The sequence below is a fragment of the Trichosurus vulpecula genome, chromosome 2, assembly GCF_011100635.1.
Source record: "Trichosurus vulpecula isolate mTriVul1 chromosome 2, mTriVul1.pri, whole genome shotgun sequence".
Classification (NCBI taxonomy): domain Eukaryota; kingdom Metazoa; phylum Chordata; class Mammalia; order Diprotodontia; family Phalangeridae; genus Trichosurus; species Trichosurus vulpecula.
The window spans coordinates 258,436,693-258,454,384 of NC_050574.1; the positions used below are offsets into that span (position 1 = coordinate 258,436,693).

Below are 17,692 nucleotides of genomic sequence, written 5' to 3' on the forward strand. Positions count from 1 at the left end.
AGAGAGAAAGAAAAGAGAGAAAAAGACAAATAGGAAGAAGGAAAGAAAAAAAGAAAGAAAAATAAAAGAAAGGAAGGAAGGAAGAAAGAAAGAAAAAAAGGAAGGAAAAAAGGAAGGAAGAAAGAAAGAAAAAGAAGGAAAGGAAGGAAGGAAGGAAGGAAAGAAAGAATGGAAGGAAGGAAGGAAGGAAAGAAAGGAAGAAGAAAGAAAGAAAGAAAAAGAAATCAAGGAAGAAAGAAAGAAAGGAAGGAAGGAAGGAAGGAAGGAAGGAAGGAAGAAAGAAAGAAACAAGTTGGGTTTAAAGGTTTAAGCTTATATGAATGGTATTTCCTGCCAGAATGCTTTCCTGTTTCAGGCAACCACAACATGGTGGTGAAACATCCGGGCACAGCTGCATAACAGGCAGCTTGTGTTCTTCAGACCACTTCTCTGTTCTACTCACCCTTCCTCTCCAACAAAGGTGACATAAAGCTTATTCCTCTGCAAGTCTTTTCTGGAATAGCCCATAATCTGATTAAAAGCATCTTCCAACAAATGGTCTCTTCTGATGATTAACCTGTATGTAATTATTTTAAAAATACAAATGGTTTCCATTACTTATCCTAGAGGGAGACACACAAGCATGTGTAATATGTATTTACATATGTATGTAAAATATACAAAACATATACTCTCTCTCTCTCTATGTATATATATATATATAAAATGTCTGTCTACGTAAAACCATATTCTTTTTTTTTTTAGGTTAACTCAATAATTAAAAGCACCACTTAGCTCTGCAAAAAAAAAAAAATCCCTAGCCATCTCTAACAGGCCTGTGTTCTGTGATTTTTTTTGAAAGTACATGTGAGAATACAAGCTGGTAGGCAGAGTAGCCTGCCCATGACCTGGAATAATAACCCCAGAGAGTCCATTGTGCATAGTGAAATGATTTTTTTTCCCCAAGAATGAAATGCTTACCAAATAAAGCACATAAAACTTTTGTTTAATAAAGGAATTACAACCCCATTAGGTAATGTTGTAGGTCTCACTGTACTTAGGCAAGGGATCTAGTTACTAAGTGCCTGAGGACATAACTTAGACAACAAGGAGAGAAGATATCCTTCCAAAAGAGGTTTACGATGATTCTTAATTTCTATTTTAAATGTGAACATCCATATCCCAGCATTCACTAAGAGGAAGGCACAGTTGAGTTATATCTAAAAGTTTTGAATTAAGGGCTAATAATAATAATACGAACTGGCATTTATAAAGTAACTACTATGTGCCAGGCACTGCACTAAGTGCTTTACAAATACCATTCCATTTGATCCTCCCAGCAACCCTGGGATTTAAGTGTTATTATTGCATCATCCAACTGAGGAAATTGAGGCAGACAGGGTGACCACGTGCTGGAGGTGCAATCAAAGTTATTGCTCAAGACGTTTAAAATGGAAGACTATAAAGATGACAAAAAGGAAATAATGGTGTGTTGTGCTTCGCGAGAGAGCATGTTGGGCCTGGAGACTGCTCTTATTGTGTGGCCCTGAGAAAGTCAGTTAACCTGGGTTTCAGTTTCCTTAAGGCTGACCCAGGATGGCAGGACCCATAGCACCCATCTCACAAGGTTGTTGTAAGGTTCAAACGAAATAATACATGTAAAAACATTCTGCTAAGTTTACGACCTATACAAACACCAATTTTGGTCACGATGATAATGTGAAAAGAACACTGACTCTGGAGTCGGAGGACCAGGGTTCAAATCCTGCCTCAGACACTTACTTCTTGTATGACCTTGCACAAGACTTCCCTGAACCTCGGTTTCCTCATCTGTAAAATGAGGGGATTGGACTGGATGGCCTCCAAGGTCCCTTCCAGCTCTAAGGCTATGATCTTATAAACCGCAATATCTGAAGCATAGAGTGGGTGAAGATGATGCTCTTTCTGTGTCTTTTTCCTACTGATGCAATGCTGGGCTTCTGGGCATTGACTCTATTCAATTACATTCAATTCAGTCATTTGTTAAGGGTCAACTGTGTGCATGGAAAGAGCTTTGCTAGATGTTCTTGCTAAAGAGCCCTCGTGGGTGGCCCTGGAAGTGCCCACTGGTGCAGCCAATGACTGCCAAGGTCAATACAGTTGCTAGAAGTAATTCTCCCTTTCCTCTCCTTTGAAGAGGTCACCAAAAGGGATTACAGAGAGGCCACTGAGAGTGATGTAAGGCTAGGAGCTCCCCCAGCAGCTGGAGTGTCTACACTCAGGAACAACAGTGCTATCTGTAGGAATTGTGTACTAATGTGGCCCGTCGATGAATTTGGGCACACATGAAAACTAGGATTTTTTTGAGTTATCAATCAATATTAAGTTAGACATAATGAAATGATTTTAGACAGAACTAGAACAGACCTTTGAAGTCATCAGATCCAATTCTCATTTCACAGAGGAGGGAAAAGGTGCAAAGAAGTACTGAGGTTTCCCAAGTTCACACAGGTAGATAGTGGCAGAACTATGATTCGAATCCAGGTCCTCTGACTATAATTTCAGTGTTCTTTCTATTGCATCATGATGCTTCCATATGCATGATAGATGGTAAGATTTGCTTTTGTCTTTGTTAATTCCTCCAATGAAGGTCCTAGGCCCCCTATACCTCACCTCCCTGCTCTCTGCCCACTACCAGCAATCTCTTCTGATTCTCCCACATAAACAATGGAGTTTTTACTTGACTTCTGGATGAGTGATGGAGATGGGGGGCACCTCCCAAAGCTTTTCTTCTCTCCTTCTCCCACCAACCCCCAGGTAGCTAAGAGGCAACTGTAGTTAGATGCATTTTTTGGTCTCTATGTCCTCGGTTTCAGTTGGGTGTAGCAATGTCCTGGCCTGCCTGATGCTGACTAATAGCTTGGTCATCCAGTAACAGGAGAAATAAGGAGGATGTTTCTAGCTTTCCTCTTCTCTAAGAATTCAACGCAAAAGAAGGTCCATGGCAGCAGTCAAAGGATTAAAAATATCTAATGCTACTTTACACAACTCCTGAGGCAGGATGGTTATACCGGACAGAGTCCTGAATTTGGAATCAGAATCACCTGGACCTGTGTCCTGGTTCTGCCACTGACTAAGATGTGTTACCCTGGGAAAGTTAATTAGCACTCTGAGCCTCATCTATAAAATTGGGATAATAATATATGCCCTTCTTATTCTTACAGGCTTTTGGTGAGGATCAAATGAGATTATGGATGTGAAAATGCTTTGTAAAGTGCTATATAAAGGTGAGGATTATGAATTATGTTAGAATTATGGAGTATCTCTTGCTACCTTGTAAGCAGCTGGGAAAGAGTTTGGTACTGTAGAGAAATGAGACTTCCATCTGGGGCCAAGAGATCTTCAAATGGGGCTGTGGTCAAGAAATCTGACCTTGAATTCTAACTGGAAGCTACTTCTCACATCATTGGTTCATTTGGATGGCTGAAAGCGGCCAACATCAGCAGGAAAAATCTCTTCCTTTAGCATTCTCAAATGATGTAATGATAATTGGCTCCTACCTACACCCTCAAAATAGGGAGAGAGAAAACTCATTCTTGGCACAACCATATGGCTGTGCTGGTAGTCCCAAATATGAAGGAAGTTATATATAGATAGGGAGCAATAACATCCTTTAATCACCTAGGATATTTAAAAATTTCTTCGTAAATTGTAAGGTTCTCTACAAATGTAAGCTATTATTATTTTTTTATTGTGTGGGAAGAAATGGAGATGAAAGTTATTAATGCTTATGGATGAACTGGGATAATAGTAAAATTTAATTCATGACATGTTGAAAGGCATCTGGAGTATATATTGTATGAGCTATTGAGAAAAGATGTAATTTTAAAGAGAAAAAATACAGTTTTCTCCCCAACTGTAATTTTTTTCTTGCAGCACCATGAATGGTGGTATTTTAAAGCAGTAAGACAAACAAACAAAAAAAGCTTAAGATTGAATGGCACTTATTCTCAGAATTAGGTTGATTATATAATGCTCTCATTCAGCAATGCCAGGACACCAGTGGAAGACTAAGGCAGAGCCTGGTCATATTCATTCAGAATCTATTTAGTGATTTCCCTAACACAGGTCATTCTTTGATCATCTACAAATCTAGTCTCACAGATCATTGTTACTTACTTTAACTTTCCTGGCCCTTGTCCATATCCTTTAGTTTCCAACTTCCTGTAGAAGTTCCGAAGTTTGGCTTCAAAATCTCTTTTGTAAGGGGCGGGAGCTCGAGCATTGGCACGTTGCGTACCTGTAGTAAAGGGCACAAAGAGGATGAACCAGAGTGGCACAACCTCAGGTAACCAGCACAGTGAAAACTCTTCCCAGAAGTCATCATTTTAAAAAGGACTGCTACAGTTTTAAGAACAAAATTATAAAGTAAAGCCGATAGCATATTTAACACGTCCTTTTACTCTCTTTTAAAGTTGAAGGCATAATTAAACTTAACAGAGCTCTCAAGTGATGCCTTCTCTTCAAAATATGTCATTATGTCAATGTTAGTCAATAATTATCAACTCCAAATTTTAAGAGACAAAACAGTAAGAATGTGTTAATGAAATATGTTCTTTTCTTTAGCCCAAACCAACATGAGTCAGACATGTAACTGAGCTCCAATGGGCCACTGTTCAGCGTGTGGAATCTCTCAGCTTTATGCTGGGATGATATAATGGTAACTTGACAGGGAGTTACAGTATGAAAGAATGTGGGACAACAGGCCAAGAATAATGGATTTTCTTTTCATAATTCTCCCTGAACTCCCCCATAAAATCAACTTCTGTCAGACATGCCCCATTACTAAAAGTGAATTCAGACACATAATTATATAAGAAAAAGCAAAACATTTTATAGGGTAAAACTTAATCCTGACATAAAACCAGGAACTAACATTACTGCCAAGGACACTACTTCTGGGTGGGGAGACAGCACAGGGGTGCTAAATGTCACTCAACAGTATGTAAGCATTGCTAATGAACAGTATAAGGGGCCCTACCTACTTACTTTTCATGAGAAACTTGTTTAGTGTCACAAGGATGACTGACAAGCTGGGGCACAAAACTTATAGGGAATGTGGATATCACACCTAGAGTTTTGAAAAAGACATGGGTATTTCCAGTAGAGAAAATAAAATCTCCCACAAAATGAATTTCAAAAAATTTATGTACCTTTCAAATAGACAACAGGAAGGAAGGAAGGAAAGAAGGAAAGAAGGAAGGAAGGAAGGAAGGAAACATATTTGCTAAGTGCACACTCTGTACCAGGTACTGTACTTTACAGTTATCTCATTTGATATTCATAAAAGCCCTGGGAGGTAGGTGAGATCCCTATTTTACAGTTGAGGAAACTGAGGCAGAGGGCAAGTGACTTGCCCAAGGCTACACAGCTAATAAATATCTAAGGACATATTTTAACTCAAATTTTCTTGACTTCAGGTCCAGTTCTCTATCTACTGCCTCTACTAATAATTCAACAACACATATATATTGAATGAACAAATCAATTACCAAGTGTTTACTGAGTGACCAGCACTCTGCTGGGCAGCATAGAGTAGGCTAAAGTATGGGGCAGTATCGCCCCTCAAGAAATTGACACTAGCCACGGAAGCACAGCTAACACATGTGAAAATATCAGAGAACAAATAGATGCCTGGTGATCAGGACTAAGGAAGTGATAGATAAGCCTGCTTATCTATCTCTGGCTTGAAGAGTATCTGGATTATTGTATTTGGTTCTGGGAAACACATTTTAGAAAGGCTATTGATCAGTTAACTGACAATCACTTCTTTGGTGCCTACTCTGTGTCAGGCACTGGGGATGGATAAGCTACAGGGTATCCTAAAGGGGGCAAACAGGAGCATGTTGGGCCTTGAGATTGTGCCATATGTGGAGTGGTTGAATGGACTACAGATAATTAGCCTGGAGAATTTTCTTCAAGTAGATGAAGGGAGCTCATGTTTGCTTAGCCCCCAAAGGCATAACTGGGGGGAAAGCTGCAAAGAGGAAAATTTGGCCTGATGTAAGAAATAATTCTCAAATAATTAGAGCTGTCTAAAAATAGAACGGGGGCAGCTAGGTGGCACAGGGGGCAGTTAGGTGACACAGTTGATAGAGTGCTGGGCCTGGAGCGAGAAACAATCAAGTTCAAATATGACCTCAGACACGTACTAGCTGTGTGACCCTGGGCCAGTCACTCAACCCTGTTTGCCTCAGCTTCCTCATCTATAAAATAAGCTGGAGAAGGAAATGACCAACCACCCCAGTATCTTTGCCAAGAAAATCCCCAAATCACAAAGAGTCAGACATGACTGAAATGACTGAATAACAAAAATGGAATGGGATGCCTCAAGAGGTGCTGGGGTATTAGGACGGCTAGGTGATGCAGTAGATAGAGTATTGGGCCTTGAGCCAGGAAGACCTGAGTTCAGATTTGACCTCAGATGCTAAAGTTGTGTGACCCTGGGCAAGTCACTTAACCTCTGCTTGCCTCAGTTCCCATCTGTAAAATGGGGATAAGAACAGTGCCTGAGGATCAGATGAGATAATACATGTAAAGCACTTAGCACCATGCCTGGCACATAGTAAGTGCTATACAAACATTACTTAGCTATTATCATTATTATTCCTCAGTGGTGGTCTTCCCACAGGGAGCAGATCACCACCAGTCAGGCACATCGTGGAAAGGATTCTCATTCTAGTACAGGTTAGACCAGATGACATCCGAAGTCCTTTCCAACTCGGAGCTACAGAGGGGAGAGGGACTGGAGATCAATATGGGCTGGAGTAGTTGAGTAAAGTCTCATAAAAACCAGTGGTTCTTGACCTTTGTTTTGGCTCATGAGGAATCACAACACAACATGAGAGAGACGGCAGACTTCAACACGCCCGTGTGATCCCAAGAGTTGGTTCTATACAATTCATGGCAGACTGCAGAAGCGCAGGTAAATGTAAGTCTAAGGTCCGTACAATTCTCTACACCTTAGGAGAACCTGCGGCAGCCAACAGGCACTTATCATTTACTACGGCTCCAGGTGCTGCGCTACGTGCGGAGGACTGCTGTCATCGCTGCTGTTGAGCCTTCATTTCCAGAGTACATCACAGGGTGATGTCCTATGCATGAACTGGGTTTAAGAGAGGCAGAACTGCACAAAATTGTCAGGCTCACCCTCTCTTCTAGAACCTTCAAAATCCGAGGGCAAGACAAAAATGAGAATGATCGGCAATGGCCCCAGGATGCAACCTTGGCATCTTGACCAAGCTCTAAGTACTCCACAGAGCCCGCTTCAGCCACCTCCATGACCCTTGGAACAAATTGTTCCCATCTACCAATTCCACCCGAAGAAGTCTTCACATGCTTGGGGTAGATATCCCCTAATTCACAGATGAGTTTGAGGCCTGTCAGTTACCTTCAACCTAGTTTAGCTGTTCCGCCAAGATGGTATTGCTGGAGTATGGCTGCTGCACATGCTACAGCTTCTTGGAGCCACAAGTGAGAGGTGGATGAAGGTGGACCCCAAAGGTGGATGAGCAGCCGTGAAAAGGGTTGGGCAAGCCCTCACACCAGACGTGCTAGTCCTCCCTGGACACCCCATACAACCCGAAGGATACAGAGAAAGGCAACAACACACTGCCTGTCCTCAAGGACTTCACACGCTAATGGCATACCTTTGAGAAGTACAGATAAAGAAAAAGCCTCGATCTGGGCCTTAAAGTATTAGGAGAATCGCGATAATTGGAACTGAGGAAAGAAAGCCTGGCAGGGAGGGGCTTTGGGGAGAAGCTTCAGGGGCTGAAGTGGGGAGGTAGGAATGAGCATCCCCTGCGCTGTGAGCATTGAGTTGCCTCACATGAACGATATTTTATAGCATGCGACAGCAGGGAAGTAAGGTTAAATAGGTAGAAATGGGCCAGATTGTTGGGGGCTCTAGGCCTTAAAAGTCAGGGAGATGCTTTTGGTTTCCATATTGTAGATAGCCAGGAACCCTTATAGTCAGAGACATAACCAACCACCCCCCCCAAAAAAAAAACAAAAATAAAAAACCAAAACTTCACCTAAGGCAAACAATGGTGGCGTTGGAGGGGTGGGAGAGAGGATGCTTATTTAGGGAGTGTCCTGAGTGAAAGAAAACTTGTGTTTTTGCACTGCTTGAGGCTAGCTGCTTCACCAAAGGGGGAAAAACAAAGTTCTCTGTCATTTTGGGTGGGCAAGGGGGGAATTAGTAAACTGCTAGGGGTATGAGTTGGGCAGGAGATCAATAGTGCTGGTAGTCAAGGCAGGCAGCCAGATGGGCAGAGGATGAATTACAGTGCTGGAGAGAGGGAGAGGGAGAGGGAGGGACAAGAGTGGATAGATCTGGGGGAATGGGCTCCCAGGTAGAACTTACCCTCTAGCAATACCCTCTAAATCATTTAGGCTGAAGCCCCAGATGTCCTATCCTAATTATAATCCTGGTGGTAGCTTGTTGAAGGGGGTAGAGGTAGAGAGTATAACAATAATAGCAGTGTTTAAGAAAGATTAGTCCGAGAGTAATATGGAAGAGAAAGAAAAAGCACGAAGGCAAAATAACCATCCAGGAAGTTGCTGTAATGATTCAAGTGTAAGAAGAAGGTCTCAGCTTCCCAACCCCAATTAATCTAAGCAACAAGAAGCTCTGCACCTAACGCCTTTGTCTGGTGAGACCACCTTTTGATTAAATCAGAAACGTCAAGCAAAACTATAATCTAGGTGCAAACAAGTCCTTATTCATTTTGGAAGGAGTTAAGTCACTGGTTAAAATCAGACAAAATATATTGGACCTGGTTTAAAGAATTAGACATGCTTCTGTGCTTAGTCATATCACAGAAGGTGATATCAACAGAAGGCAATTAAGCTTTGGGAGCACTTTGGAGAAGTAGACCATTGTGCCTATAATCAGACTATTGAGGGGAGAGGGAATGAGCCCAAAGAAACTCCCCTCACTTCCTCCTTGAACTCTTCCACAGTCGCCCATATCATTAGAGAAACTGGACTGGCAACAAACAACGTACACAGCTGAAACTGAGAGAGGAAAGACTAGTGCTACCATTTTTACCCCTGTTTTACAGATGGAAGTTTCAATGAGTTGCCCAGATCTACACAGAAAACTCTCCCAGAAAGCTGAAGTCATTCTCCCAGCTTTGCTCAGAGAATACATAAGGTGGGACTCAAACCCAGATTTCCAGACTCCAAGTCTGTCTATTTATTATCCCTTCCTGATGTAAGAGGGTAGTTGGGAAAAGGAGCCCATTTCAGGGGAAAGATGGTGAGTTCAGCTTTGGGCTTGTTGAGTATGCAGCAATGATAGGACATCCATGTGGAAATATCTGATGGTCATTTGGAAATACAAAACTGGAACAGATGTATAGGAATGGGGGGGGACCCCACAAAGGGCAGAGTACAGAGCTGTGGGGATATTATAGTCATAGGACTAGAGGCAAAAGAGGAGCCAGCTCACAGTATTGAAGAGAATGAAATGGAACCCTTGTAATAGCTAACAACATTAAATAAATGACAAATCGACTATTCTCCTTTTCCCCATCATTTAAGATAGTTAAAGGGAAATGTGAGATGCCATGATCAATACTGAGTTCATAAAATGAGCCTAAACTCCATTTTTATGCTAGGCAAAAAGATCCCATTCTGAAGGCTCTGGGGACTGGAACTTTTCAAGTCCACAAATACCTTTGAAATGGTTCTATTGTGGAAAAATTAAAAATCACTCATGCATGACTTCACGGTTAAAAAATTACCCCTAAATGATTCTGTCTGGGAATGACAAATTCTTACGGCAAGTCAGCTGCAAGTGCCAAGAAACTCCAGGATAAATACAATAATTACTTCTACTTTGGGAATCAACCATATTCCTGCAAGATTGAACCAATGCAAGTGCAGTGTTAATATGACCACAAAAAGGAGACCAAGACAAAAATATCTTCATGAATAGATTAGTTTTTTGCTCACCATTTTGAGAAAATAAAAAAGAAAACAAGTGTGCTCTCTTAATATGTATATGTTATATATAGATACATCTATATAACTATACGTTTATACATCTATATCCCTATATATGAATATGAGGAAGTGTGGCATAGTGGATAGAGACATAGAAAGCTGACCTCAGGCCTGGGAAAACCTGCTTCTGACATCCCCTGGGCAAATCACTCTAGCTGACTCTCTAAGACCATAAGTTTCAGAGAAGGTGCCAACTTGAATTGGTGTGTGTGTGTGTGTGTGTGTGTGTGTGTGTGTGTGTGTGTGTACGCTCATTCACGAATTTCCTGTACTAATGAAATCACAGGTCTATCCCTAGATTTATAAAATAACCAACTAAAATATTGGTTTGAAACCTTCCTCTTTTGCCTATCTTATGTAGGAAGGAATCTCTTTCTGGCATTCATTTTGTGGGTTTTTTGTGTGTTAGATAGCACAATAGGATAATATTTCATAGTATGCTAATTTATCCATATATAGTTTCACATTCACAACCCAATCCAATAATTTCTTTAACATAGAATTCCATCTGGCCAATATCATATGCCAAGGCACTGTGCTAGGTGCTGGAGATGAAACCATCCCTGTCTTCAAAAGTTTATTTTCGATTGGGGAAATAGCATAACACAAGTGAATACAAGAACATGTGCAAAATAATTTGAGTAGAGGGGCCAGCTGGGTGGCTCAGTGGATGGAGCGCCAAGCCCAAAGTCAAGAAGACTCATCTTCTTGAGTTCAAATCCAGCTTCAGACACTTACTAGCTGTGTGACCCCTGGGCAAGTCACTTAATGCTGTTTGCCTCAGTTTGCTCATCTGTAAAATGAGCTGGAGATGGAAATGTCAAACCATTCAAGTACCTTTGCCAAAAAAATTTTTAAAAACCCCCAAAACCCCAAAACAGGGTCACAAAGAGTTGGACACTGGAACTATTGAACAACAACAGAACAACCACTTAATTTGAGGAGAAATTTTAATAATTGAGGAATGAAGACAGACAGGAGGTAGCACTGGAGCTGAGCTTTGAATGGAAGCTGGAATGTAGAGTGTATGAGGAAGAGTAAGGGGAAATATAGGCTGGACGGATTGTGAAGGACCTTCAGTGCCAAATGAGGATTCATTTTCTTGTCCAAGAAGCAAAAGAAAGCAACTGGATCTTCTGGAACAGGGGAGTGACATGGCAGATCTGTGCTGTAAGTCTATAAATTCAGCACTTTGATGGATTGGATTGGAGCGGTACTAGAAGCAGGGGATCCGATTTATGATAATCATTAATATTTCCATAGCACTTTAACGTTTGCAAAACATTTTACATATACTACCTCGTTTGAGCCTCAAAATTTTGCTGATGTAGGTGCTATTATTATTATTTTTTTGGTGGCCGTTGGGGTTAAGTGACTTGCCTAGGGTCAGCTAATATGTGTTTGAGGTTACATTTCAACTCAGGTCCTCCTGACTCCAAAGAGGGTGCTCTACCCACTATATCAACTTGCTGCCTGAATAGGTGTTACTATTACACCAATTTTACAGATTAAGAAACTGAGGCTGAGACAGATCAAGTGACTTGCCCAAGGTCACGCAGCCAGTAGCTGATTTGAACTTAAGTATTCCTGATGCCAAGTCCAACATTCTAACCACTCTGTCATTTAGCTGCAATTGTAATAGCAACAGATGATAGGCACCTAAACAACGATGGTGACTCTGAATGGAGAGAAGCAACAGATGCAGGATATATTGTAGCAGTAGAAATGACAAGACTTGGCAACCAATTGGATATGAAGAGGGAATAAAAAGGAGAGTCAAGAGGTTGAAAATCTTTGTGACTTGAACAATGATAAATGCACCTTACAGAAACAGATAGTTTCAGGAAGGAGGACAGGGTTTGGGGAGGGGAAGGCAATGAATTGCAATTGTTTCAGATATCTCCCAGTTTGAAATTCCAAGGACACAACCAGATGGTGACATCCAGCAATTGGTAATACAAGGCTGGACCTTACAAGACAGATAAGTAGATTTAGGAGTTATCTGCACAGCCTTTTTTCTCATGTCAATAACTACCAACAATGGACACCATCTACCTAGCAATATTTGACAAACGTGATAGACACCTCTGAATACCAGGGAAATAAGGATGCCACTTGGCTCCTAGGGTGTGGCACTGTTCCATCCTGGGACTTTCCACATATCTCTCTGGATTGATTTTGAGACTAGATATTTGCCCCAGGCTTTGCTGGACACTCTCTTTCCAGGGTCACTCCATAGTCAAGTCCTTGGAAGGCTCATGGTGCCAGTTGTTTCCAAGTCCTCTTATTTAAAAAATGGAAATCCTCATGCCAATTTAAATGTCTCCTGTTGGCACCAAATCTAGTTGAAGGCCAATATAATAATTGAACAAAACAGTAAAGATTAGGCTTTGGGCAGTCTCAACCATCCAAAATACAGGTGAGAATCAGGAAACAAGTAAAAGAAATTTCTGAACTGTGGAAACTGGCATCATAATGCCTATGCATGAATGTTCTAGCATTAGAGTTCAACTCAATTCACTGAACAAGAATTTATTAAGTCCCTACTTTGTGCAAGACATTGTGCCAGATGCTGTGGAAAGAAAAAAACAAAAACAGCCCCTACCCTCAGGGGAGAGGCAACATTTACACAAAAATGGAAATACAATATAATTTAGGGGAGGAAAGCACCAATAATTAGAGGGATCAGAAAAGGCTTCTTAAGATGAGCCTTTAAGGAAGCTAAGGGGTAAAAGTAAGGAGAGAGTGCATTCCAGGCATTCAGGGAGGCCTGGAAAAAGGCATTGAAATGGCAAATAGAGATCAGAGTTCGGGTCAGTTTGGGGGGAATATATGTATAAGGGATATAATGTGAAATTCTAGAAAGGGAAACTGGATAGCAACTGTAAATACTTTCAAATACTAAGACAAAGATTTTATATTTTACCCCAGGGCAACTTGATAGAAGCCACAGAAGTATCTTGAGTAGGGGACTGATATAGTCAGATCCATACTTTAAGAAGATTATTGTAGCAACTGCGTAGAGGATAAAATGGAGAGAGAAAAGATTTTAAGTACGGAAGCCATTTAGGAGGCTGTTTTAATGGGCCAGGTGATGGCTGTGTGAGTAGAGAACAAGGACAGATTGAAAAGACATTGTAAAGTTTGAATTGACAAGACTTGGCAGCTGGTTATATATGGTGAGTGAGGGAAAGGAAGGAGTGGAGATTAACTCTGAGACGATAAACTTGGATGATGAGGACAGTGATTGAGGATAATGGTATCCACAAAGGAAACATGAATTTTGGATGAGGAAAAGATTAGAGGGGAAGACAGTGAGTTGTGTTTGGACCTACTGAGTTTGGGATGTTTATGGGACATCCAGATGGAGATAATGGACTGGAATTCAGGAGAGATGAGGAAGGGATATGCAAATTTTTGCAATCTGATAGAAGCTGGATGACCATTTGCCAGGGTTATTGTAACAATGACTTCTTTGGTCAGCATGATCTCTTTGAACTCAGAAGTTCTATGACTTGCTTTGGTAGAAGAGATGCTCAGAACCTATCAACATTTATTTTGTACACAATTCCAATAAAATGTTTTTTTGATTTCTTATGCTACAAAATATTATTTATATATTTTACAAATAAAACCTACAGAGAAACAACATAAGTGGCCACCGACAGAGAGAGGAAGGATGTTAAAACTACTATAGTTCAGCATAGTGCGGTTATTAATAATTCTAATGATGACTGAGTCATCAAGAAATCATATTTATCTTCCTCTGAGAAGGCAGGGAAGTGTGCTTGACCAGGATTTTTATAAAAAAAAACTATTAAAAATTAAAAGGTTTTGACATTTAAATGGGTAAACTTCATTTACCTGAAAGGTGTTCCCATAAGAAAACACTTATTTCATTATTTAAATGGTAATAAAAATAACATGCTGTTACAAATATTTCTTAAACTGCTGGGTTTCATATTTGGAATAATAAATCATATGAAGTTTTAAAAGATCTTTTCCTGTTGGCATAGCTGTAGTTGAGGCTGGCATTAGAATTATCCCACAAAAACAAATGCTCCCATTCCAAGATTTTGATAAATTTTAGGTGAGTAGTCTGACAGCTGCAAAGGGAATGAATCAAATTTTCCATAGCTCCTATCACCATTTTTGCTTGCAGAAATGCAAATGCACTTGAGATGAGAAGCATTTTGAAAAGATTACCAAGTCTCTAGGGGGATTTTTAAAATAATCATTAAATTTTATTATATAGTAGTAACTTTTAACAATATTATTTTCATTGTAGCCTGAAGTGGTGAAATTCTAGAGAAAAGAGTTCAAACTTCTTTGGGTCTGTTGGAAATGTTGCTTTCTCAAAAACCCAAGGGATAATTTCAAAAAGAAACTTTAATCTATTAAAAAGCCTCAAAAGGATCTCCATCAGATAGTGTTAGCTGATCCTAATCCTTTAGCATGTGAAATCAGTTATAATGGTTTCCACTGGTATCAAGCAATACATATCAACTTCAAGAACAAAGAAGCCCCACTAAAAAGAGACTTGGCCAAAAATATGGAGATTGTTCTTTCCAAAAATTAAAAAGCACCCAAATACTCCAATTAATGTCATAATATCTGGGTTATACATATTCTCAGAAAATGTATTATCCTAAAACTGAGAATCCTTAATGCGCTTCATCCCAACATAAAATTCTATTCTGCAGATATGTCTTTCATATGTGATCTTTGTACAATCTATCCAAGACCGGTGCTTGATAGATTTTTAGGTATTTTAAAATGAAAGTATCCTGCATAAGAAGTAACTAACTTCTAAAACACCAAATAAGATGACTAGGCATCTTGGTGATTTCTTAGCTTTCTCTTCATTATTATTTCCTCTTAATTTCTGCTTTTGATGATGATCCATTTCTACTGCTCAATTCATCCAGAGTAAACACTGATGATCTTATGACTGTTTTGTGGAGATGAATTACGCTAACTTAAGGTTCCCCCTCATCCCATAATTAACTTGTAATCCTAAATGAAAAACTAATTATGTGACAATCTTCATAGAACTTATTATAGAGAAACCTAAGCTAGCATTAGATAAAGAATTCACAGGATTCAAATGAATGCTTTCTCAGCTTCATTTGCTTCATCTATAAATGAGGGGGAGAGGGGTTCATTACATGATCTCTGAGGTCCTTTCCAGCTCTAACTAGTCATTGGGCCTATGGGTCTCAAAAAACAAGGATGGGAAACATATCCTCAGTTGACATGAGCTGCCAAACATCATGTATCACTCCAATAACTTCGGACTTTTAGTATCAGAAGTACAAATACTTAGATTTAGTAGAAACTGTTATTAAGGTAAAGACCATTAGAAATTATGAAATAACCCAAGAGGCAATGTAGAAGGATAGGAGAATGGTTTTACATATTCTATTTATCAATAGTATTTGCAAGTAAGCCATCTCAGAATCAGGTTTTTGGTATCTGAGTAAGCAGGCTGAGGCCTATTACCAATAATAATTCATGCATAAGAAGTGGTATCCAAGATATCCAGGAAATTTATAATCACAGGTCAACTTTTCATCTAGTAAAAGGAGAAAAGGATGGCAGATAGACAATCTTAGTATTACACTGGTACCAAAAGAATGTTAAAGTCCTCTAGCAGACTAGGTAGATATTCTATGAGGGATCTACAGAAGGGCCTGAACAAGAATATCATAGCATGAGAAGGGATAGATAGGCTGTAATCTGTACCAAAGAAGGTAGTGCCTATGTCATTGAAACCATAGATCTGTCCAAGTATTTAGAGGTCATTTCTTAGCAGTAAAATTATTTCTTTTTCTCCATCAAAATGGCCCCCGAATGAGAAGAAATTATTTCAGATTTTTCAAAATGATAACGGGTAATCTGCATGGCACATGAGTAAATTACTTAGGTAATTTTCATTTTTGCAGAACATAGTTTATCCAAACAAAAAGAAGATGACCCAAAAGCACGTCACACTATTGGCATTTTATTTCATGCTCTAGAACCTTGCTATCTCTTTATCCATCATAAATAATTCTAGAAAGGAGTTAGTTTTTAAGATCTAACCAATATAAGCATAACCAAAGATTTACTCAGGTGATAACCATTAAAATGCCTTCCCAAACTATTCCCTCACTTGTCCCTGGTAGAGACAGGACTTCCAATGTCAGTGCTCACTCCTCAAGTACCACTTGAGCTTACCTGGAGAGTTCTGAGGTGAGGACACAGGGGAACTTCGCGGAGACTGGCAATAGCTGGGGTGGAGTAAGGCATGTGGAGGCACATATGACATTATCTCTTCTTCGAATAAACTGAGAAAGACCAGAGAGGAGAAACTGACTACCAGAGAGGCCAAAATTCCTTACTTCTAAAATTCTGAGTATGGCAGTTATTCTCACTCTATCATAATGTGACTACTATCATTCTCCTTCCATTCCATAGGACTTATTAAAGGTTATATTTAGCTTCCCGGGGAGGGGTCTTATCATATTATTTTTGTGAAGGAAAATAAAAGTCTTCTTGACCCTTTAAAAGGGGTGGGCATCTGTTTGTGAGGTGTGTTTGTTTTGTTTTTTAACATCTAACAAAAGTTTATTCAACAATATCGTGGAAAGGTTACTCAACAATGATACACTGTGGGTTCAGCTGGCTACAGCTTACCTTGGCACTCTTCTTACCCCTACGCCCTCCCAATTTTCCAAGGGGGCATAATCAGAAGAATTTTTTTACTTGAATGGCAGTGGGAAGTTAGTCAAGACTGAAGAAACCACATTACTTGTGGGATGCGATTTTATGCCTTAGGAGGCCTCAAGGTCAGATTAGTTGTTCAAGCCTTAGTTCCCTGGACCAATCAAGTCTCCAAGATGGTCTCACTGTCTTTTTAAAAATAAACTTATTTATTTTTAGTTTTCAACATTCACTGCCATAAGATTTTGAGTTTTAAATTTTCTCCCCCTCTCTCCCTTCCCTTCTCCCCAAGATGGCATGTAATCTGATATAGGCTCTACATATACATTCATATTAAACATATTTTCACATTATCATGTTGTAAAGAAGAATTAGAACCAACGGGAGGAACCATGAGAAAGAAGAAACAAAACAAAATAACAAAAAAAAGAGAGCAAATAGCATGCTTCCATCTGCATTCAGCTTCCAAATTTCTTTCTCTAGATGTGGATAGCATTTTCCATCATGAGTCTTTGGAGTTGTCTTAGATCCTTGCATTGCTGAGAAAAGCTAAGACTATCAAAGTTAGTCATTGCACAATGTGGCTGTTACTGTGTACAATGTTCTCCTGGTTCCGCTCATTTTACTCAGCATCAGTTCATGTAAGTTTTTCCAGGTTTTTCTGAGGTCTGCCTGCTCACCATTTCTTATAGCACAATAGTACTTTACATTCATATACCACAACTTGTTCAGCCATTTCCCAATTGATGGGCATCTCCTCAATTTTCAATTCTTTGCCACCACAAAATAAGCTGTATAAACAATTTTGTACAGGTGGGTCCTTTTCCCATTTTTATGATCTCTTTGGAATACATCTCTAGAAGTAGTATTGTTAGGCCAAAGGGCAATGCACAGTTTTATAGCCCTTTGGGCATAGTTCCAAATTGCCTTCCAGAATGGCTGGATCTGTTCACAA

General features: G+C 39.8%; 1 protein-coding gene across 1 annotated transcript in view; it reads right to left on the reverse strand.

The window, feature by feature from the left end:
- The window catches only part of HECW2 (HECT, C2 and WW domain containing E3 ubiquitin protein ligase 2), a 211,528-nt gene that overhangs the window by 43,484 nt on the left and 150,352 nt on the right, over positions 1–17,692 (reverse strand). The window contains exons 18-20 of the mRNA XM_036744243.1: positions 16,252–16,361; positions 4,138–4,258; positions 443–556 (exon numbers count right to left, since the gene is read on the reverse strand). Coding sequence (XP_036600138.1) covers positions 443–556; positions 4,138–4,258; positions 16,252–16,361 — 345 coding nt within the window. The remainder of the gene's footprint in view (positions 1–442; positions 557–4,137; positions 4,259–16,251; positions 16,362–17,692) is intronic.